Consider the following 22,287-nt stretch of genomic DNA (forward strand, 5'->3'; position numbering starts at 1 on the left):
CTCCGCCCTCCCCCGGAAGTAAGGTCATCACGGCAGCAGCCACTTCTCGCGGGATCTTCTGGGCTCTCTCTCTCTTTCTCCTGCAGCCGCCGCCATGGTAGGTGGCTGGGCCTGAGGCGCGGCGTCCGGGGACTGGGATTATTTCTACCGGGGGTGCCGTACACGGCCTGGGCGGGTTACAGCCGCGTCCCGTGCCTGTCTGGTAGGATGCGGCCGGGGAATGGGGCCCCCGGGGTGGTGGTGGTGTGAGGGGACTGGGGGAGCCACATGTGCTCTGGGAAGGCATTGGCTCCTCACGCTGCGGGGTCCGGGAGAACATACGGTACTTCTGTGAGTTACTGCGCTCATACTGCCGCGATCCATGTCGGCATGGGGCTGGTTTATACAGTGTGGGGAGCGGGCGCGGAGAACCAGGCAAATAGCTCAGTGGGCGCCCAGATAACTACCGAATATACATATAGTCAGGCGTTCTTATAAGGACATGGGGTAAACTGCCCGTCATGACACAAGCTCAACTTAACTAATAGAACGCAAAAAAAATAATATATAAATATATCTCGTCACATATCTCTCTATCGTCACATATATATATATATATATATATATATATATGTGTATATATGTATATATATATATATATATATATGTGTGTGTATATATCTATATTTGTGCATTAGTCGCCTATGTATATCCTGAGCCCTACACTGATAAAATGACATTTTGGGGTCCATAAACCACACTAGGGGCTCCCGTCGCCATGCCGTATTATTACACATCTGCTCAGGGGGTTGCTGTGTGCAGGCCAGGTATTGCCTAGGAGGTATTTGGGCAACTTGTCGGTGCTAGTCCTTGAGGACCCCAGCTCATTAGGGTCTCAGTATGGATGCATGGGGGGTGGTTATTACCCAGCGCAGCAGATTGTATTATAGGTGGCAATATACATACATCCACCATGAACTAGAATTTACGCTGTGCTCCCACCCGAGACTAGAGTCACATCTCAGGCCTGACCATGTCTGTGTTGTGCTAGAGTCCTCGGAGATTAATCACTGATCTTTATTCACTGGTTGGTTCTCAACGTAGCTCAACCAGTCACCGGCTCAGTGACATGTCTCATACAAATTGTTTCACATTAAGATGCATTGTTTCCTTTTTATCACCCCTAATTGTCATGTCTTTCTACAGCCAACTAAACTAAGGAAGACCAGGAAGCTGCGTGGACATGTCAGCCACGGACATGGCCGTATAGGTGAGTATCAGTGGTGGGCAACAAGGGGCGCTCTGTGCCTTAACGTGCACCCCATGGCCCCTCCTGCTTGTAATGTTAACTTAAAAGACATAATAATATATTGTGTATATGTATCTCTAGTAACCTAGTTACCCTTGAGGCTAAAAGTAATGTTTATACATAAAAATAAACGTATCGGAACAAGGACAGGTTTATAGTTCTTTAGACCTAGGAAATGTAGTTTAAGTGAGGTTTCATTAATGTCAACTTCAGCAGAAACCTAGGAGAATTATGGGGCCAACATACATAGAAAACAACAAAATCCCTTAGTGATATGTCTAGATCGCTTACAGGGGGTCAGCAATATCAGTGCACATAACAAATTAACCAGTGTTGAATAGGAGATTTCTTGGGAGAAACCTTTGATCCGATAATCTGTGTTTCTGTGTAAAAGGGGATTTTGGTGTCATTGCCCACCTAGAGCTTGGTATGGACGACATCCTGAAAGCTGTTGGCGACTTACTTTGCCGGCCCTGCGTGTAGGGGGGTAGTGGTTTAGTGTCATTAGCGGGGGTTATTCTGTTGAATGCTGCATGGGCTCTGCTGTCTTACTGATGCTGTGTTCCATTGCTATCAGGCTTGGATACACTTTGTATGTCCCTAGAGCAGGCATTCCCACCACGGTCCTCAGGTCACACCAACCGTACAGGTTGTGTAGATATCAAGGCTTGAGCACAGGTGACTTAATTAGTATCTGAGGGATTCTGATTAAACCACCTGTGCTGAAGCCTGGATATCACTAAAACCTGCACTGTTGGTGTGCCTTGAGGACCGTGGTTGGGAATGCCTGCCCTAGAAGAATATTGCCCAAAAGTGAATCCGTTTGTGAAGTGATTGTAGGTAAGACTCTGCAGAAGCTTAGAGGGGAATAGGAGATGTTATAGGGATTTGGGTCAGAATTTTTTTCTGATGATAGTAGAAATCACTGAGTGATCCAATAATGGTGAGGTACCATCTGGGAAGACTACAGATATTAAGCCTAGTGTATGTAGAAGAAAGTATTATGTTAGGGTAGGTCAGAGCTCGACAAAACCCCGGGGGGCCAGGTCGCCACACCAGATTCTGCTTCCTGGCAACCAGATTTGGTGGCTTGATAGCAGCGGGCAGCGCAGTTCACAACTCTCCCGGCTGCCGGGAGATGGGCAGTGAGCTGGCAGCAGCGGGTCCCCGTGGCTTGCTATCCTATCAGCACTTACAGCAGCCTTGGGTGCCTGTTTCAGACATGTAAAAAGATGGTGCCACAGTGGGTTAATGTTCAATAGAACAGCCAGCACGGCGGCAGAGCGGTGCGGAACTCAGCTGCTGCTGCATCAGAGCAGGTCAGCAGCGCGCCTATTACACGAGCTAATCGGGAGCTGTGCTTGAGCTTTGAAATAGGCGCCCTGCTGATACAACGGCAGCCGGGAAAGTTATGCACCGGGCTGCCGCCGTGCTGCCTGTTATATTGAACATTAACCCACTGTGGCGCCATCTTTTTACGTGTCTGAAACGGGCACCCAAGGCTGCTGTAAGTGCTGATAGGATAGCCAGCCACGGGGACCTGCTGCTTACAGACGCTGCTGCCAGCTCCCTGCCTCTCCTTGTCCATCTCCTGTGTTTTACCGGGCTGCCACTATGCTGGCTGTTGCATTGAACACTATAACCCACCATGGGGACCCGCTGCTTATGCAGAGGCTCCAGAGAACAGAGGTTTTTTTTCTCAGTCTGCCCCTGCCTGGCATCAAGCCACAAACCCATAGCAATGAGCATGTAGGTAAGCAGCACTGTGGCATAATGCCATGGGCATTACGGCGTGTGGTAATAAATGTAATGGGCATTACGGTGTTTGGTTTACACCGTAATGGGCATTACGGTGTGTGGGGTATATGTAATGGGCATTTTTGTGTGTGGTATAGTAGGCAAAAGGTTTTTCAGTGTGTGGCGTAATGGGCATTGTCACTATTTTTTTTTTCTGGCTCCTACATTTTCATCCTGGCTCCTAGATTTTTTTAAAAATTTGTCAAGCCCTGGGGTAGGTACTTATGATGCTATTGGCTTACTCCACTAGCTTGGTACAATTCTCAATATAGCAGTGATGTGTCTGCCAAAAACAATACCGCAAAACTCTTGAGTGTCCCTATAATCCTGCATTACAGAATGAGTGGGGGTCTCTCCTACGAGACTAGAGTCACATCTCAGGCCTGACCATGTCTGTGCTGTGCTAGAGTCCTCGGAGATTAATCACTGATCTTTATTCACTGGTTGGTTCTCAACGTAGCTCAACCAGTCACCGGCTCAGTGACATTTTGTTATTTCTCAGTCTCGTCTCCTGCCTGTGACAACCGCAGGGTCTGTTCTGATGACTGCTCTGTATATAATGCTTAGGAATTTGTTTTGGGCTGTGGATTAGGATTTTTTAATCATTATGTGATTTTATAATATTCTGTTTCTAGGCAAGCACAGGAAGCATCCTGGTGGACGCGGTAATGCCGGTGGTATGCATCACCACAGAATTAACTTTGATAAATAGTGAGTGTGCAAATTACTTAAGTAACTTCTTTTTATTGATACGCATGGTTCTGATCAGTCTGAGCATTTTAATAGGGCCGGTCTACTTACTTCCTTTATTTCTGAATCTTGTTGCCTTAAATGACATCACACATGCATGCTTCCTTACATACTTTTTTGCGACCTGTGGTTCTCCTCTCCTAATTGCTATGGCTGGGGCCACACATAGCAGCCACGTGGGTGCGACCAGCTTGGTCAGAAGTAGCCTGCACAAAGGCTCCTATGCAGCATCCACAAGTAGGCAACGGGGACGCAGCTGCTGGGTCCTACTGCAGCATGCCTTGGTTGGACGGGATGACTGGATTTCCAGGTGAACATACATTTGAATGTATGCATTCACAGTGCAGCTATACTGTGTTCCCGTTGAAATCCAGTTCTGCATGATCCGTCCACAACGCTGTGACTCCAAACAGCCTCCCTCCAGCCAAATGGTTTCCGCTGAACGGAACCTGCTTGGCTGCTGTGCGTGGTCCAAGCCTTACAGCTGTCTTACTCCTGCTCCATAGGCAAGTGGTATAATTACTCACTTTGGCACGATGGAAACCCTGGAAACATGAAGTCATTTTCATAGTGGAGAAGAGAGCCACTGGTCTGATGCCATGTCCCCCCCACCTGAGACTAGAGTCACATCTTTGCTTTACTAATGGCTTTGGTGTGCTAGAGTACTCGGAGAGTAACCACTGTACTTTATTCACTGGTTGGTTCCTAATGTAACTCAACCAGTCACCGGTTCAGTGACACTTTGGCCAGTATCCAATGCCTCTGATTCGTCATATTTTCTGGGGAATCAGGCAATTCCCCGGGTTTACAGGGAATTCTCACAGAAAAAACTATTCGCCCTATTCAATGGACACAATTCTCTGCAAATGAAGAGCGAATGTCTGGCGATTTGCCGTTTGTGATTCTCCGCAATTCGCCAGTGGTTTTCATTGGGGTTTTTCACCAGCAGGGGGCCGAGCCGGGAGCCGCTCACTAATATTCATATAAACTGCACACTGATCCCGATCATTACACATGCACGATCGGGACCAGTGTGTTGCGGCTCCCTAATGCAGCCCCCTGTCAGCTCTGGGGGGCTCGCCCTGTGTCCCCCACAGCCCTCCACCCCCACAGTGTCCGGCGCAGGCAGGGAGACTCCCTGCCTACAGCCATCCCCCGGTGGCATTCACCGGGGGGGGTTAAAATTTGCCGCCCTGGCAGCAAGCCCCTGAGGTGTTGAATAGGGGGTGAGGGAGGGCTGGCAGCGAATGCTGCAGCCCTCCGGAACCTGGCGATTGTGCAGCGAATCCAAAACAGGATTCGCTGCACAAGGGGAAATAACGGATTGAATACCTGCCTTTGTGACCATTCTGCCTAATTATGTAGAAATAGAACATTATGTTTCAAACTGTGCTGAAACTTTAGCCCCGTCACCCAAAGATGCTGTGCCAAGCCGTGGCACCTCGGGCTGCCCTGACTGTATAAACAAATGGTGCCTGAAGGTCTACAGGAGTTACCACTTGGTTTGAGACCAGGTTGGCTGATTTTTAAACAAATGTGTGTTTAAAACCACCTTAATGGGGGGGGTGCTTTTTTTTTTTTTTTTTTTTTTTTTTTTTAAGAAAAAATGCCAACTGTAAGGGAATCCCCCTGGTAGTTTCACATTCTTGTTGCCTAGTAACTTTATTGGTTTGAGCTGAACCAGTCTCACAGAACAGGAATGGGGATGGTGAACCAGATCAGGGAGGAACTAAATCTGCTTAGCATCTGTAAACTCTGCAAACTCCTCCCCTCAATAATCCTATAGGACAGGAGAAAACCACAACTAACATTCTCAGTCTCAAATGGTAAACTCCTCCCCTCATATTACAGGCAATACAGAAAAGCACCTCGGGGCTCAAGCTCCTTCCAATTGTTTACACATGGCTGCAATGGGGACTCCCAGAAAGAGCTGTTCCCTGCTGCTCGAATCTCATGCACCCCAGTTATGTTAGTCATTAAGAACCCACGAGTATCTCCTTGCTGATGAATGTTGATCAAATGTATTACTAGTTATTTATATAGCGCGCACATATTCCGCAGCACTGTACAGAGAATATTATTACTAGTTATTTATATAGCGCACACATATTCCGCAGCGCTGTACAGAGAATATTATTACCAGTTATTATATAGCGCGCACACATTCCGCAGCGCTGTACAGAGAATATTTGAACACTGAAGTCTGTCCCTGCCCCAGTGAAGCTTACAGGCTATATTCCCTACCACATGTACACGCACAGACATACTAGGGTTAATTTGTTGGGAGCCATTTAACCCACCAGTATATATTTGGGTTGTGGGAGGGAACGTGAGTAAACCCATACAGGCATGGGGAGAATATACAAACGCCACACTTGAGACCTTAAGACTTCCTCTTATTTTCCAGTCACCCCGGTTACTTCGGTAAAGTCGGTATGAGACATTACCACTTAAAGAAGAACCAGCACTTCTGTCCCACCATCAACCTGGACAAGCTGTGGACTCTGGTCAGTGAGCAGACCAGGCTGAACCACGCCAACAAACCCGATGGGCCAGCACCAATCATTGATGCCGTACATGCGGTAAGTGGCTGTAGTGAGATGCATTGTGTCCTGCCCGTATAACCTGTATCCTTTTCTGTACGTCATGCCTAACTCCTCCATCCGTCCCTCAGGGTTATTACAAGGTGCTCGGTAAAGGAAAGCTCCCCAAACAGCCAGTGATTGTTAAGGCAAAATTCTTCAGTCGACGCGCAGAGGAGAAGATCAAGGGAGTTGGTGGCGCTTGTGTACTAGTGGCATAAATGTTGCTGGAAGCGATCATTAAAGATACCTGCTCTACACCATTGCATCGTGTTCCTTATTTATCGTGGTCAGGTGCCGGCCCGTCTCTGGCTTTTTTTTTTTTTCTGCAAAAAAACTTTATTGCAAATTCTTGTACTTAATAATAAAAAAAATCCTTTCACATCTGCTATACAAATGACTAAGAATTGGAATGTCACAAAGTAGTTACACAGGCGGTAATGGGGCACTTGTACAAACCAGTATATGGGCTGACACCAGAGTAGTCAGCGGTGTTCTCTGCTGGAGTTCTAGCTCTTGTGTAAAAGTTACTATAACCACCAAGCCGGAGAGTCTGATAATCTGCTTAATGTTATCAAATGTCCCCAGGGTAAGGGAATCTAGATGAGGAGGAAAGGGATCTAGTAGTCAGTATCTCTGGTGACCAAAAGGCAGGTAAGCAATGAGGAAGACAAGTATGACGCTTGGTGCATAGGGAGAGGAATAAGCAGCACGAAGAAAGAAGTAGTAATGTCACTGTATAGGTCACTGGTGCGGCCTAGTCTAGATACTGGGCCTGGTTCTGTATAGGTCACTGGTGCGGCCTCATCTAGATACTGGGCCCGGTTCTGTATAGGTCACTGGTGCGGCCTCATCTAGATACTGGGCCCTGTTCTGTATAGGTCACTGGTGCGGCCTCATCTAGATACTGGGCCCGGTTCTGTATAGGTCACTGGTGCGGCCTAGTCTAGATACTGTGCCCAGTTCTGTATAGGTCACTGGTGCGGCCTCATCTATATACTGTGCCCGGTTCTGTATATGTCACTGGTGCAGCCTCATCTATATACTGTGCCCGGTTCTGTATAGGTCACTGGTGCGGCCTAGTCTAGATACTGTGCCCTGTTCTGTATAGGTCACTGGTGCGGCCTCATCAAGATACTGTGCCCGTTCTGTATAGGTCACTGGTGCGGCCTCATCTATATACTGTGCCCGGTTCTGTATAGGTCACTGGTGCGGCCTCATCTAGATACTGTGCCCGGTTCTGTTTAGGTCACTGGTGCGGCCTAGTCTAGATACTGTGCCCGGTTCTGTATAGGTCACTGGTGCGGCCTCGTCTAGATACTGTGCCCGGTTCTGTATAGGTCACTGGTGCGGCCTCATCTAGATACTGTGCCCGGTTCTGTATAGGTCACTGGTGCGGCCTCATCTAGATACTGGGCCCGGTTCTGTATAGGTCACTGGTGCGGCCTCATCTAGATACTGGGCCCGGTTCTGTATAGGTCACTGGTGCGGCCTCATCTAGATACTGGGCCCGGTTCTGTATAGGTCACTGGTGTGGCCTAGTATAGATACTGTGCCCGGTTCTGTATAGGTCACTGGTGTGGCGTCATCTAGATACTGTGCCCGGTTCTGTATAGGTCACTGGTGTGGCGTCATCTAGATACTGTGCCCTGTTCTGTATAGGTCACTGGTGCGGCCTCATCTAGATACTGGGCCCGGTTCTGTATAGGTCACTGGTGTGGCCTAGTATAGATACTGTGCCCGGTTCTGTATAGGTCACTGGTGTGGCGTCATCTAGATACTGTGCCCGGTTCTGTATAGGTCACTGGTGTGGCCTAGTATAGATACTGTGCCCGGTTCTGTATAGGTCACTGGTGTGGCGTCATCTAGATACTGTGCCCGGTTCTGTATAGGTCACTGGTGTGGCGTCATCTAGATACTGTGCCCTGTTCTGTATAGGTCACTGGTGCGGCCTCGTCTAGATACTGTGCCCTGTTCTGTATAGGTCACTGGTGCGGCCTAGTCTAGATACTGAGCCCGGTTCTGTATAGGTCACTGGTGCGGCCTAGTCTAGATACTGTGCCCGGTTCTGTATAGGTCACTGGTGCGGCCTCATCTATATACTGTACCCAGTTCTGTATAGGTCACTGGTGTGGCCTAGTCTAGATACTGTGCCCGGTTCTGTATAGGTCACTGGTGCGGCCTCATCTAGATACTGTGCCCGGTTCTGTATAGGTCACTGGTGCGGCCTCATCTAGATACTGTGCCTGGTTCTGTATAGGTTACTGGTGCGGCCTCATCTAGATATTGTGCCCGGTTCTGTATAGGTCACTGGTGCGGCCTTATCTAGATATTGTGCCCAGTTCTGTATAGGTGACTGGTGCGGCCTCATCTAGATATTGTGCCCGGTTCTGTATAGGTCACTGGTGCTGCCTCATCTAGATACTGTGCCCGGTTCTGTATAGGTCACTGGTGCGGTCTAGGTACTGTGCCCAGTTCTGTATAGGTCACTGGTGCGGCCTCATCTAGATATTGTGCCCGGTTCTGTATAGGTGACTGGTGCGGCCTCATCTAGATACTGGGCCCGGTTCTGTATGGGTGACTAGTGCGGCCTCATCTAGATACTGTGCCCGGTTCTGTATGGGTCACTGGTGCGGCCTCATCTAGATACTGGGCCCGGTTCTGTATAGGTCACTGGTGCGGCCTCATCTAGATACTGGGCCCGGTTCTGTATAGGTCACTGGTGCGGCCTCATCTAGGTACTGTGCCCGGTTCTGTATAGGTGACTGGTGTGGCCTAGTCTAGATACTGTGCCCGGTTCTGTATAGGTCACTGGTGTGGCCTAGTCTAGATACTGTGCCCGGTTCTGTATAGGTCACTGGTGCGGCCTCATCTAGATACTGTGCCCGGTTCTGTATAGGTCACTGGTGCGGCCTTATCTAGATACTGGGCCCGGTTCTGTATAGGTCACTGGTGCGGCCTCATCTAGGTACTGTGCCCGGTTCTGTATAGGTGACTGGTGTGGCCTAGTCTAGATACTGTGCCCGGTTCTGTATAGGTCATAGGTATGATCTCATCTAGATATTGTGCCCGGTTCTGTATAGGTCACTGGTGCGGCCTCATCTAGATATTGTGCCCAGTTCTGTATAGGTGACTGGTGCGGCCTCATCTAGATATTGTGCCCGGTTCTGTATAGGTCACTGGTGCTGCCTCATCTAGATACTGTGCCCGGTTCTGTATAGGTCACTGGTGCGGTCTAGGTACTGTGCCCAGTTCTGTATAGGTCACTGGTGCGGCCTCATCTAGATATTGTGCCCGGTTCTGTATAGGTGACTGGTGCGGCCTCATCTAGATACTGGGCCCGGTTCTGTATGGGTGACTAGTGCGGCCTCATCTAGATACTGTGCCCGGTTCTGTATGGGTCACTGGTGCGGCCTCATCTAGATACTGGACCCGGTTCTGTATAGGTCACTGGTGCGGCCTCATCTAGATACTGGGCCCGGTTCTGTATAGGTCACTGGTGCGGCCTCATCTAGATACTGTGCCCGGTTCTGTGTAGGTCACTGGTGTGGCCTAGTCTAGATACTGTGCCCGGTTCTGTATAGGTCACTGGTGCGGCCTTATCTAGATACTGGGCCCGGTTCTGTATAGGTCACTGGTGCGGCCTCATCTAGATACTGGGCCCGGTTCTGTATAGGTCATAGGTATGATCTCATCTAGATATTGTACCCGGTTCTGTATAGGTTACTGGTGCGGCCTCATCTAGATACTGTGCCCGGTTCTGTATAGGTCACTGCTGCGGCCTCATCTAGATACTGTGCCTGGTTCTGTTTAGGTCACTGGTGTGGCCTAGTCTAGATACTGTGCCCGGTTCTGTATAGGTCACTGGTGCGGCCTCATCTAGATACTGTGCCCGGTTCTGTATAGGTCACTGGTGCGGCCTCATCTAGATATTGTGCCCGGTTCTGTATAGGTCACTGGTGCGGCCTCATCTAGATAATGTGCCCGGTTCTGTATAGGTCACTGGTGCGGCCTCATCTAGATATTGTGCCCGTATCTGTATAGGTGACTGGTGCGGCCTCATCTAGATACTGGGCCCGGTTCTGTATAGGTCATTGGTATGATCTCATCTAGATATTGTGCCCGGGTCTGTATAGGTCACTGGTGCGGCCTCATCTAGATACTGTGCCCGGTTCTGTATAGGTCACTGGTGCGGCCTCATTTAGATACTGTGCCCGGTTCTGTATAGGTCATTGGTATGATCTCATCTAGATATTGTGCCCGGTTCTGTATAGGTCACTGGTGCGGCCTCATCTAGATATTGTGCCCGGTTCTGTATAGGTCACTGGTGCGGCCTCATCTAGATACTGTGCCCGGTTCTGTATAGGTCACTGGTGCGGCCTCATCTAGATACTGTGCCCGGTACTGTATAGGTCACTGGTGCGGCCTCATCTAGATATTGTGCCCGGTTCTGTATAGGTCACTGGTGCGGCCTCATCTAGATATTGTGCCCGGTTCTGTATAGGTCACTGGTGCGGCCTCATCTAGATACTGTGCCCGGTTCTGTATAGGTCACTGGTGCGGCCTCATCTAGATACTGTGCCCGGTACTGTATAGGTCACTGGTGCGGCCTCATCTAGATATTGTGCCCGGTTCTGTATAGGTCACTGGTGCGGCCTCATCTAGATACTGTGCCCGGTTCTGTATGGGTGACTAGTGCGGCCTCATCTAGATACTGTGCCCGGTTCTGTATGGGTCACTGGTGCGGCCTCATCTAGATACTGGACCCGGTTCTGTATAGGTCACTGGTGCGGCCTCAACTAGATATTGTGCCCGGTTCTGTATAGGTCACTGGTGTGGCCTAGTCTAGATACTGTGCCTGGTTCTGTATAGGTCACTGGTGCGGCCTCATCTAGATACTGTGCCCGGTTCTGTATAGGTCACTGGTGTGGCCTAGTCTAGATACTGTGCCTGGTTCTGTATAGGTCACTGGTGTGGCCTAGTCTAGATACTGTGCCCGGTTCTGTATAGGTCACTGGTGCGGCCTCATCTAGATACTGTGCCTGGTTCAGTATAGGTCACTGGTGCAGGTTCAGGTAGAATCTGATGCTTCTCAGTTTTGTACTGGACCAGTACTTTTGTTCTATTACCTCCCATCCCAGATAATGCCACTGGCAGAACTCTGGATCCTTGAATTAGACCCGACGGTTGGAAGGAGGATGGAGTGTTCCAGAAATGATTTGTACAGCGATATGTGTGGGACACCTACACCACAGGATCTCTGAGGACAGGAGCGAGGTGGCTGCTGGGGATATAGTAGCGGTAAGCCAGACCTTAGTAATGGTGCACAGCGTTATTGGCGTGGGCTCTCATGGGAAAGCCACTAGAAAGTAGGTGTGCCAGCGGTTCAGCACTGGCGCACCACCATCTGGCAACATCTCTAGTATGTTTTGTGTGCTAATGTCATGTATGTTACATCGTGTTATCACGTTATATATGTACTCTAAGGCACTGAACTCTTTCTGGCACCCGATAAAGCTGAATAAGTACGCTAGGAGACAGACTGATGAGTGCAGCGGTGCACAGTGGTCGGATGCCTGGGCTATGGCACAGTACTTCCCTGGGGGTACATACCTATGGTGTTTCTAATTAGGAGCATCACTGAGGAATGATGTGAATTGTGGCGAATCACTGGTGCAAGTGGCTGTCCTGTCTGTTCTCCATGGCCCTGCGAAGGGGGCAGATCACACGCAGGCAGGTGCACCAGAGGGCCGATAGGGGATTCGGTATGAAATCCCGACAAGGACAAAATCCCGACATATAGAATGTACATGTGAAACAGTCCACATGACTTTCTGTCGACAGGTTTGAGGTTGACATGGGTTTTCACTTTTTTTTACCCAAATGTCGACATGGACACAGTTGGAAGTAAACCGCAGCTCCTCGCATCGCTTGTAATGCTTCGGGCGCACTTTTATTCTCCCACCACACCCTAGATCAGGGCTGGGCAACACCGGCCCTCCAGATGTTAATGAACTACACATCCCAGGTTGCTTTGCATTAGTTTCGCTATGTGGCCATGCTGAAACTGATGCAAGGCATGCTGGGATCTGTAGTTCATCAACATCTGGAGAGCTGGTGTTGCCCTGCCCTTGTGAATGGTAGGCCATAAAATACCGCCTGTCGGCACATGTCGGGTCAAAAACAGTGAAAAAACCCATGTCGACCTTGCGATGGAAAGTCATGTTGACTGTTTCACCTGTACATTCTATATGTCGGGATTTTGACTGCATCCCCTGATAGGTAACAAGGCATCAAATGTACCTGCTGTTGGCTTCCGGTGATCAGGGGATACATACGGATGACCGGTGGTCACTATATATACTGACGCTGGCATCGTGCAGGGAGGAATCCTGATGGTGTAGGTGAGTATACGTTCCCATGGCAATCGGCCTGTGACATGACAATCACTTAGATATGCGTGCACATTCCATATCATACCATGGTCGTCAACAATTCAATGATGTGGGTGGGCACTACAGAAGGGGGTGAGGGTAGAATTAGGGTGGAAATCCCCCATTTGGATGGAACATCAGACACACTGATCATTAGTATTGGATTTGTGCGTTGAGGTGTGGGAATTGGTTGGGACCTGATGTGATTGTGGTTTGTAAATGATAGCCACTTCTCTCAGGAAATCCTGCATGTCCTGCTTCTCGCAGGCGGTTCTATTCCATCATGTTCTCGTTATGATGTCTGAGAGTATTCAGACTCCAAAGGAAAAAGCTGGGTTACCCGGCAAAATGCATCACTGGTACCCCAAGTAGCGATCTCTCTATTGAATCCCCTCCACCGCTGGACCTCAATAAGGGAACCATCTTAGCAGGTTTCACCTCCTACCCGGACCAGACCTAAGGTGCAGGCTACTAAGCTACCATCAAATCCTCTGCACTCCAGGGACATCCAGTCTCCAACGTGGAATCCTCTTCTAGAGTGTTGAGTCATTGGGTGAAATTTGTTCCCGGGCAAAGCAATGCATTCCGGGCCCCTCCGCACCCATTCACGAATACAAAAATAGGAGACCAAAAATATCATAAACCCTTCTGTGCCCATGCGCCATATCTCCACTTACTGTCATACAGATAATGGCTGTCGGCACTATGGTGGAAGGATGGTGCTATCTACCAATCACCATGCTGGCAGCCATCCACTGTTTAGCTGTAGGCTGGGAGGTAGGTAGAGAATGCTTGGCTCTGATTGGTTAATAGCTCCAGCCATCCTCCAATCACTGTCTGGCTGTAGGCTGGGAATCAGGAAGTGAAGGTTGCTTGGTTGTTTGTGTGAGATGCACAATCAGGGCGACCAGGCAGCGTTCTCTACTGCCTCCCAAGAAGCTCAGGGGGCCACTGCCCACAACCCAATCTGCCACAGCTTAAGGGCCCCATGCAAAGCTGCCTGTTGAGCCCAGATGTTAAGATGGCCCTGACCTGGGGAGTAGAAGCAGGTGGGGGGCGTCGGGCTAATTGTGCCATTAAGCTCCACCCTGTGCAGGGAAAATACCGCAACTGGACTAAATTTGTAGAGGTGGAGCTAAAAATGACACGATTCGCATAGAATTGCATTATTGGGACATGACTCCCCCTCCTTTGTTATGCTGCCCGTTCTGGCCACTGCACCAGGGCAGATAGAATCTGAGAGGGGAGATAAGTATCCATAAGGCCCAAACTGATGTAGTGGAGGAAGCAGAATCTTCCTGGACTCAACCAGCGGCTCCTACTTCATGGTATTGATCCCCACACTCTGCCCACTGTGCAGGGCCAGATAAGGGGGAGGTGAGACAGATGCCATGTAGTCATGTACAACCCATACACTACTGGGTGTGGTCGGCAGGCCATAGGTCAACTCATGGAAAAGCTCAACATGGTGAAAATTACTTATACTTCTGGCCAGCTGGTGTGTGGTGATCATCATTTTATTATTATTATTATAATTTTATTTATAAGGCGCCACAAGTGTTTCGCAGCGCCGTACAAAGGAACATTACAGGGAGACAAAAACTTGGCATAACATTGAATAAATAACAAAAATACAGTACAAATAAAGAGCACCACAGTTCAATACACATTACAGCTTAAATGTAAGTAGTGAGGACCCAATCAACATACAACTAGAGGCTTGAGGCCAATGATGGAGATGAGTATGAAGATGGTCACTGAGTGTTGGAGTAAAGGAGAGCTGTGAGTGAAATGTGAAGAGAAGTGGGCTTTGACAACAGGAGGGAAGAGGGCCCTACTCGGAGGAGCTTACAATCTAGTAGGAAGGGGAAACAGACAGATTACAAGAGGTGCAAGCGAGGGGGTGGTGGTTAGATAGCAGGATGTAAACAGGAAACAGGCAAGGGGTCGGAGAACCAGCTGGTTTATGCAGTGGAAGGGTACGCTTTGATGAATAGGTGAGTTTTCAGTGCCCGTTTGAAGCTTTGCAAGGTCGGGGAGAGTCTAATGGAGCGAGGGAGTGCGTTCCACTGAAGGGGTGCAGCACGGGCAAAGTCCTGTACTCTAGCATGGGAAGCAGTGATCAGGGTGGAGGAGAGACGACAGTCGTCAGCTGACCGTAGAGGGCGGGAGGGTGTATGAATGGAGATGAGGTTAGAGATATATGGAGCAATGGAATTAGAGATGGCCCTGTATGTGAGTGTGAGGTGTTTGAAGAGGATTCTGTAGGGGAATGGAAGCCAGTGCAGATTTTGTTGAAGGGGAGTAGCAGAGTTTAGCTGGCCATACATCAGAAAGATCGATCTTAAGATCGATTGCGCTCATGATTGTGTACAATTTCCCTTGAAATCCCCGGCAGTCCTTGGTGGTTTTTGGACACACAACCTACACACAATCGATCATACAATCGATCATACAATCAATCATACAATCCATCTACTGCATGATTGTGTACACAAGATGTGCACACAATCTGCATACAATCCATCTTACAATCCATCTTACAATCAGTCATACAATCCATCTGCTGATTGATTGTATGATTATGTACATAAGATGTGCACACAATCTGCATACAATCCATCTTACAATCAGTTGAGATTGTATGATTGGGTACAATATCTTTCTGATGTATGTCCACCTTTAGAGCGGCGGGAGAGGAAGATAAGCTTGGCTGCAGCATTGAGGACAGATTGGAGAGGAGCTAGTTGGGATTGAGCGAGGCCAGTGAGAAGAGCATTACAGTAGTCAAGCCGTGAGATGACTAATGAGTGGATGATCAGCTTAGTTGCACTCTGTGAGAGAAAGGGCCTGATGCGAGCAATGTTGCGTAACTGGAACCGGCAAGAATGGGCCAGGGCTTGGATGTGGGGTGCAAAGGAGAGGGAGGAGTCAAGTGTGACACCCAGGCAGCGGAGTTGGGGAACAGGGGAGATGATGGTGTTGTTAACAGTGATAGAGATATTAGTAGGGGGCATAGCTCTGGGTGGGGGAAAGATAATAAGTTCGGTTTTGTCCATATTCAGCTTCAGAAATCGCTCAGACATCCAGGTAGAGATGGCAGCGAGGCAGTTGGAAACTTGAGAGAAAACAGTGGGGGACAGATCAGGAGAGGAGAGGTAGATTTGGGTGTCATCTGCATAGAGGTGATATTGGAAGCCAAAGGAGTTAATGAGTGCACCCAGAGAGGAGGTGTACAGAGAGAACAGAATGGGGCCAAGGACGGAACCCTGAGGGACCCCGACAGGAAGGATAGAAGGTGGTGAGGTAGAGCCAGAGGCAGAGACTGAGAAGGAACGGTTGAAGAGGTAAGAGGAAAACCAGTTGAAGACTGTGCCAGAGAGGCCAATGTTTTGGAGTGTGTGGAGGAGGAGAGGGTGATCCACAGTGTCAAAGGCAGCAGATAGGTCCAAAAGGATAAGCAGGGAGAAGTGACCCTCCATTGTTATACTGGCCCTACCGCTGTGGCCAATGCTGGCTGTTGTAGGGCATCTCTGTACAGCGCTGCGAAATATGTGTGCGCTATATAATAACTGGTAATATATATGTACAGCGCTGCGGAATATGTGTGCGCTATATAATAACTGGTAATAATAATCTAAGTACAGAGCTGTGGAATATGTGTGCGCTATATAATAACTGGTAATAGTAATCTCTGTACAGCGCTGCGGAATATGTGTGCGCTATATAATAACTGGTAATAATATTCTCTGTAAAGCACTGCGGAATATGTGTGCGCTGTATAAATAACTGGTAATAATAGTCTCTGTACAGCGCTGCGGAATATGTGTGCGCTATATAATAACTGGTAATATATATGTACAGCGCTGCGGAATATGTGTGCGCTATATAATAACTGGTAATAATAATCTAAGTACAGAGCTGTGGAATATGTGTGCGCTATATAATAACTGGTAATAGTAATCTCTGTACAGCGCTGCGGAATATGTGTGCGCTATATAATAACTGGTAATAATAGTCTCTGTACAGCGCTGCGGAATATGTGTGTGCTATATAATAACTGGTAATAATAGTCTCTGTACAGCGCTGCGGAATATGTGTTGTTAATGCCGATGAATTATGACCAAAGAAACAATAAGTGAAAAGCGCAGGTTACGTATTATGTCCGTAACCTGCGTTCCCTTTATACCTAATTACGTGCGAACAAAGCGTAGCGCAGCATAGCGTACCTTTATTGTGTATTATACACCCAAGAACCAATACCTTAATTAGAGATCCCTTCGCAGTACTTTGTCTCTAATCTGCGAATATACCTTTTAAGGACAGTGTCCGTAATATACCTTTATCGCTAAATGCGAATAACAGACACAAACCACTGTATAGAAACAAGGAGATAAGAACTCCCAAAAAGGTTGTATTTAAGTCCCTAATGGACAAAGGGGGTTACAGGAATAAAAGATTCAGGTATAACAAGTAATGCAATAGACTAACAATGAATACAATAATCAGGCTCTACTAAGGGAAGAAAAACAGATACAGGATACAATCAGCCAACAATACAATAAGTATAAGTACCGTGAATGCAACCGTTACCGTCTCATCAAATATGCGAAGCACAGTCCGGTCAGAGCTCGCTATCGTTCAGGGTTGAACTATAGCCCGGTTGAAGGTCAGGGAAAGAAAGATGTGCCGAAGTGACCGTGGCTGTTCTGGGTCGCCTATCTTATAGGGTCAGAAAGGGGAGGTCAAAGGCCATTCCCATTGGTCAGAGATCGTATGTCAGGTCCACTGTGATTGGGGGTTAGATGAGGCACCTGGTTTGAATAGGTGCAGGGGAGTGAACTTTAGGAGTCCTTTGTTTGTCGGTATCGTCGTCAGGAGTCGTAAATAGCTGTAGAAACCGGTTACATCTAGATTCCTTTGTTATATACTTTCAACCGAAACTGTCTTGGGAATATGGAATTATGTCCATAACTATCGGGCCGTGTCTATTGCGAAATATTCGCAATGACCGGAATACTGCGCGTAAGAAACGGAACGGAACGGTACTAAACACTATACAGATAGATGTATGCAATGCTAACTAAGCTATGTGTGGCGTTCTAAACCTTTAACTATATTTTATTTAGTGTAAGTATGTTATTATGAATTTATGTGTGATAGTATGGCTACTCTTCTGGTCCACGTTGTCACACATACTCGGGTATGGAAACTTTATTTGCGCAACTCTGCGAACCAAAATGGCGGCCATACTATCCTAAAATGGCGTGTGTGCAACTCGACTTCCACAGTCCACCCTTTAACAGTAAATATAAAACTGTTACAATACAAAACATTTTACACAGCAATACAGAAATTCATAATCCTAACAGAGAAATTGGGATACATGAATTAAACATATAAGGGGAGTAAACCATCTGCTCTCGGCCGATCCAGGATCATGGATAAACGATGGGCCGCATTTATCGGGCCGCATTTATCGAACAATCTACTCAGGGTCACGAAGGATAATGTACAATTTTGGGATAAAAATAAAAACAGGGGTGGTTACAACATATATACTTTCACAAATATGGTTTCTTTAAAGGGAGGTGGTTTTGATTCTAGGGTCATATACCAAACCCTGGTCTTCCTCTGTATCTCTCGTTCTTACACTCATGATTTCGGTACGTTTTGTCTTTCCCCGGGTCACCACCTTTAAACATTTGAACAATAGCACAAAGACTATGATGACACCACCGATACAGAGAAGGAGTTTCCCTATGTTAGCGATGATTCCTTGCGCCCATTCTCCTAAACCGGAGAACCAGTGCATTGGATTCAACCAGGAGGTCCATTCGCTAACTTTGTTACCTATTTCTGCCAGGCTGATATTATGTTCCCTTCTAAATTCCCATTTAAGCTGAAGAATCTCATCCATCCGATGATCGATGATTTCTTCTGGGTCTTCAGTATTGTTGGTGATATATGTACAACATTTCACCCCAAACTGTGTAGAGAGGGTGACACAATATCCTCCTGTCATAGCTGTCAGATAGTTCAACACCATCCGATGTTGGACTAGCTCTCTTTTATACGCTTGCAACTCCCTCCCAGTGTATGTAAAAGTGTCATCATAAATCTCAGTGATGTTATCTATCAAGCTGGCTAATGCTTGTATATATTTAAAATTTATGACTCCTCTGGCGGTATGGGTGATATCTAATGCAATGAGGAGTTGGATACCGAACGACTCGTGTATCATTTCAGAAGCTAGGGGTTCTTTCTTGATTGTTAAATCCCTTTTGTGGATTTGATCATAATGGGTATGAGTGTAAGGAGGAGGTATACCTCTGTGTATGCTCACCATCTCATCATGTGTGAGGGTCATCACTTCAGGTAATACTCTGCCTAAATAACAAATACCAACGTAGTTCATGGAGAGCCATTTGTACGCCCTTCTACCACAAATATAATAAACGTCGTCAGGGAGAAAATAAGGGACAGAGTATTTCATGATCTTGTCACACATTATCCATAAGAACATTCCCGTCCCCTGCTCCCTGACTTGTTCCTCACAAGTTTCTGGCTGTAGGGTCATATTACAGTAGCCGGCTGATACTCTGCCGGCCATCATTTTACTTTTCTTCACCGTGTAGACATATTTATAGTGTCTCCCACTGGTTCGGATTTTTAACAATAATTCCTTATCAATAGGCTCTCCATCTGGACGCTGGGAGTAAGTTATTGTCTGGTTGTGCCATGTCACTTCCCAAGTACCAATCGTTCTGGAACTAGAGAAGTTCATACATACCAGGGATTTGTCCACTTGGTATGGGTGTAATCTAAGACTAGGGGACCTGGTATACAGGTATCTCTTATCCAGTGGCCTCCCTTTATTTAGTACACTAATCTCAGAAATATTAAGCGGGTATGGGACTAGGCCTACACTACTCCTTTTATGTAGCACTTGTGAACACACCCAGCATTCTGTTTGGTTTAAGACCTTACCCACTAGTGAGTGGTAATCACTCAAGGGATGTCGGCCGGTAGTTGCCTTACTTGTCGACTGACATCGCTGGATGCATTCTTCTTCCATTTTAGGTTGACAATATCTACAGACACAGTACTCACCAGACAATAACCCATCACATAGCCCTTGAACTACGATTTCCTCATACTTTTTACCTTCTCCTGTCATGGGCAAAGTATCAAGCTGATTTAGGGATTCTACCTCACCCCTATCTGGGTCCATTATTACACTGTCAGAACTCCGCTCCGATCGCTCTAGAATGTGGCAGCCACCGAGTATCCTTGGATGAAGAAGAGGGAACAGAAAGAAAACAAAGAAATAGATGCATAACTGTGAACCTGTTGCTTGGAGTCCTTCCATCATCTCTACCAGGGGACTTTTATTTGCTCTGCTCTTGGACCTTTGCTCGCTCAGGTTGCTTGACCTTGGCTGCTTCTCAGTCTTCCCGGAACAATGCTTCTAGCGAGACTTCTTCTCTTTCGCTCTCTGCACACTGGGACTCTGGGTTACTGGCTTTCTTGCAGTGGGACGAATGTATCCAAGTCTCTCTCTCTGCGACTTTAATTGATGTAGTGCTGGTCAACAAAACTTGGTACGGTCCTTCCCAACGGTCTATCAAACAACCTGAGCGTAAAAAATTTCGGATCATAACAAAGTCTCCTGGTTTAAGATTATGACAATTCTCGGTAGGCATATCGGGGTTCAGTAAATTCAGCTGCTTTTGTTGTTTCCTTAGCTGTTTGTTTAGCTTTAGGATATACTGTACAGTTAACTCATTATTACATTTGAGATCATCCTGTGGGTCTATCATGATGTGTGGCTGCCGACCAAACAATATCTCGAAGGGGGACAAGTTGAGCGGAGTCCTGGGAGTGGTCCTAATGCTATACAGCACAATAGGCAATGCCTCTGGCCATACCAACCCTGTTTCAGCCATAACTTTACCCAATTTGTTCTTAATAGTACCATTCATTCTCTCAACTTTGGCGCTCGCCTGGGGACGATATGGAGTATGAAGTTTACTATTAATCCCCAGGAGTTTACACATGATTTGGAAGACCTCTCCTGTGAAATGAGTGCCTCTGTCACTCTCAATGACCTTTGGGATACCATATCTACAGACAAACTCCTGACATATTTTCTTTGCTGTAAAGGTAGCAGTGTTGGAGGCAGCGGGGAAAGCCTCCACCCAGCTGGAAAACATGTCAACACAAACTAATACATATTTCAAATTTCTACAGGGTGGTAACTGTATGAAGTCGATTTGTATTACCTGGAAAGGGCCTTCTGTAGGAGGGATGTGGGATGGCTCTGTTGGGATGGCTTTTCCAACGTTCTTCCTCAAACAGGTGAGGCATGACATTGCCACTCTACCTGCTTGAGAAGCGAACCCTGGTGCACACCAGTAGGCCTTTACCAGCTTGCACATACCTTCCTTCCCAAGATGTGTCAGCCCATGGGCCGCCTCGGCTAGACTAGGAAGGTATGCCCTGGGGGCCACTGGTTTCCCGTGTCCATCTCTCCAAAGTCCGGTGGACTTTTGGCCACATCCCTTCGACTTCCATACTGCTCTTTCCTGTGGGGAACACAAATTCTGCATGTCTATCAGTTTGGATGTGGATACCATGTTCAGTGTACAAAGGTTGGTAGGATGGGTGAAAATATTTACAGGGCATGCGGCCCTTTTCGCTGCCTCATCAGCGCGGCTGTTACCAAGTGACACCGGGTCCTTCTCTGATGTATGAGCTTTGCACTTGATAACAGCCACTCTGTCTGGAAGCTGGATAGCTCCCAGAAGTCTCCTAATGTATGTCGCATGCGCCACTGGTGTGCCAGCCGCCGTCATGAAATTTCGGAGGCGCCATAGGGCTCCAAAATCATGTACTACTCCGAAAGCATATGTGGAGTCGGTATATATGTTAACTGATTTTCCTTTGGCCAGTTCACATGCTCTGGTCAATGCCACCAGTTCCGCTACTTGTGCCGAGTGGGGTGGTCCCAAGGGTTCAGCTTCCACAATACCTTCTCCATCTACTACCGCGTAGCCTGTGCACAGCTCTCCCGTCTCTGTCTGTCTGACAGCTACCATCTGTGAATAAGGTTATGTCTACCTCTCTTAATGGGCTGTCGCTTATGTCAGGACGTGCTGTAAAGGTCTGATTCAGGTAGGTCATGCAATCATGCTTATCCTCACCATCACTAAACTCTGCTTTACCATTTTCAGCAACATTCCCATCACTCTCCACCCTTTGTGCCTTGGAGGGCACATGAGGAAGGAATGTGGCTGGGTTTAGTGTGTTGCATCTTTTGATGGTAATATTTACTGGGGCCATCAGCGCCAGTTCCCACTTGGTGAACCGTGCTGAGGACACATGACGTGTTTAGGCAGAATTTAGGAGGGCAGAGACAGCATGGGGAGCATGA

General features: G+C 47.7%; 1 protein-coding gene and 3 non-coding genes across 4 annotated transcripts; all 4 read left to right on the forward strand.

Moving 5' to 3' along the window:
• The first annotated feature begins 8 nt into the window (after nt 1-8).
• Nucleotides 9-6,677, forward strand: RPL27A (ribosomal protein L27a). Its single transcript, XM_083163578.1, has 5 exons — nt 9-97; nt 1,186-1,249; nt 3,721-3,796; nt 6,243-6,417; nt 6,510-6,677. Exons 1-5 carry the CDS (start codon nt 95-97, stop codon nt 6,636-6,638), a joined length of 447 nt encoding a protein of 148 aa, XP_083019704.1. The 5' UTR covers nt 9-94; the 3' UTR covers nt 6,639-6,677.
• On the forward strand, nt 981-1,112 carry LOC146044519 (small nucleolar RNA SNORA3/SNORA45 family). The gene has a single exon (XR_014464955.1). It is a non-coding gene; the product is annotated as a small nucleolar RNA SNORA3/SNORA45 family (small nucleolar RNA).
• Nucleotides 3,443-3,574, forward strand: LOC146044520 (small nucleolar RNA SNORA3/SNORA45 family). Its single transcript, XR_014464957.1, has one exon. It is a non-coding gene; the product is annotated as a small nucleolar RNA SNORA3/SNORA45 family (small nucleolar RNA).
• LOC146044517 (small nucleolar RNA SNORA3/SNORA45 family) lies at nt 4,447-4,578 on the forward strand. Its single transcript, XR_014464953.1, has one exon. It is a non-coding gene; the product is annotated as a small nucleolar RNA SNORA3/SNORA45 family (small nucleolar RNA).
• Nucleotides 6,678-22,287: the final 15,610 nt, after the last annotated feature.

This window comes from Crinia signifera, chromosome 19 (assembly GCF_055691185.1).
Source record: "Crinia signifera chromosome 19, ASM5569118v1, whole genome shotgun sequence".
NCBI lineage: Eukaryota > Metazoa > Chordata > Amphibia > Anura > Myobatrachidae > Crinia > Crinia signifera.

Excerpts from the sequence above, each read along its gene's own strand:
- RPL27A (XM_083163578.1), top strand. Across the intron at positions 3,797-6,242 it reads AGAATTAACTTTGATAAATA|TCACCCCGGTTACTTCGGTA; the intron begins GTGAGTGTGCAA and ends CTTATTTTCCAG. Across the intron at positions 6,418-6,509 it reads TCATTGATGCCGTACATGCG|GGTTATTACAAGGTGCTCGG; the intron begins GTAAGTGGCTGT and ends TCCGTCCCTCAG.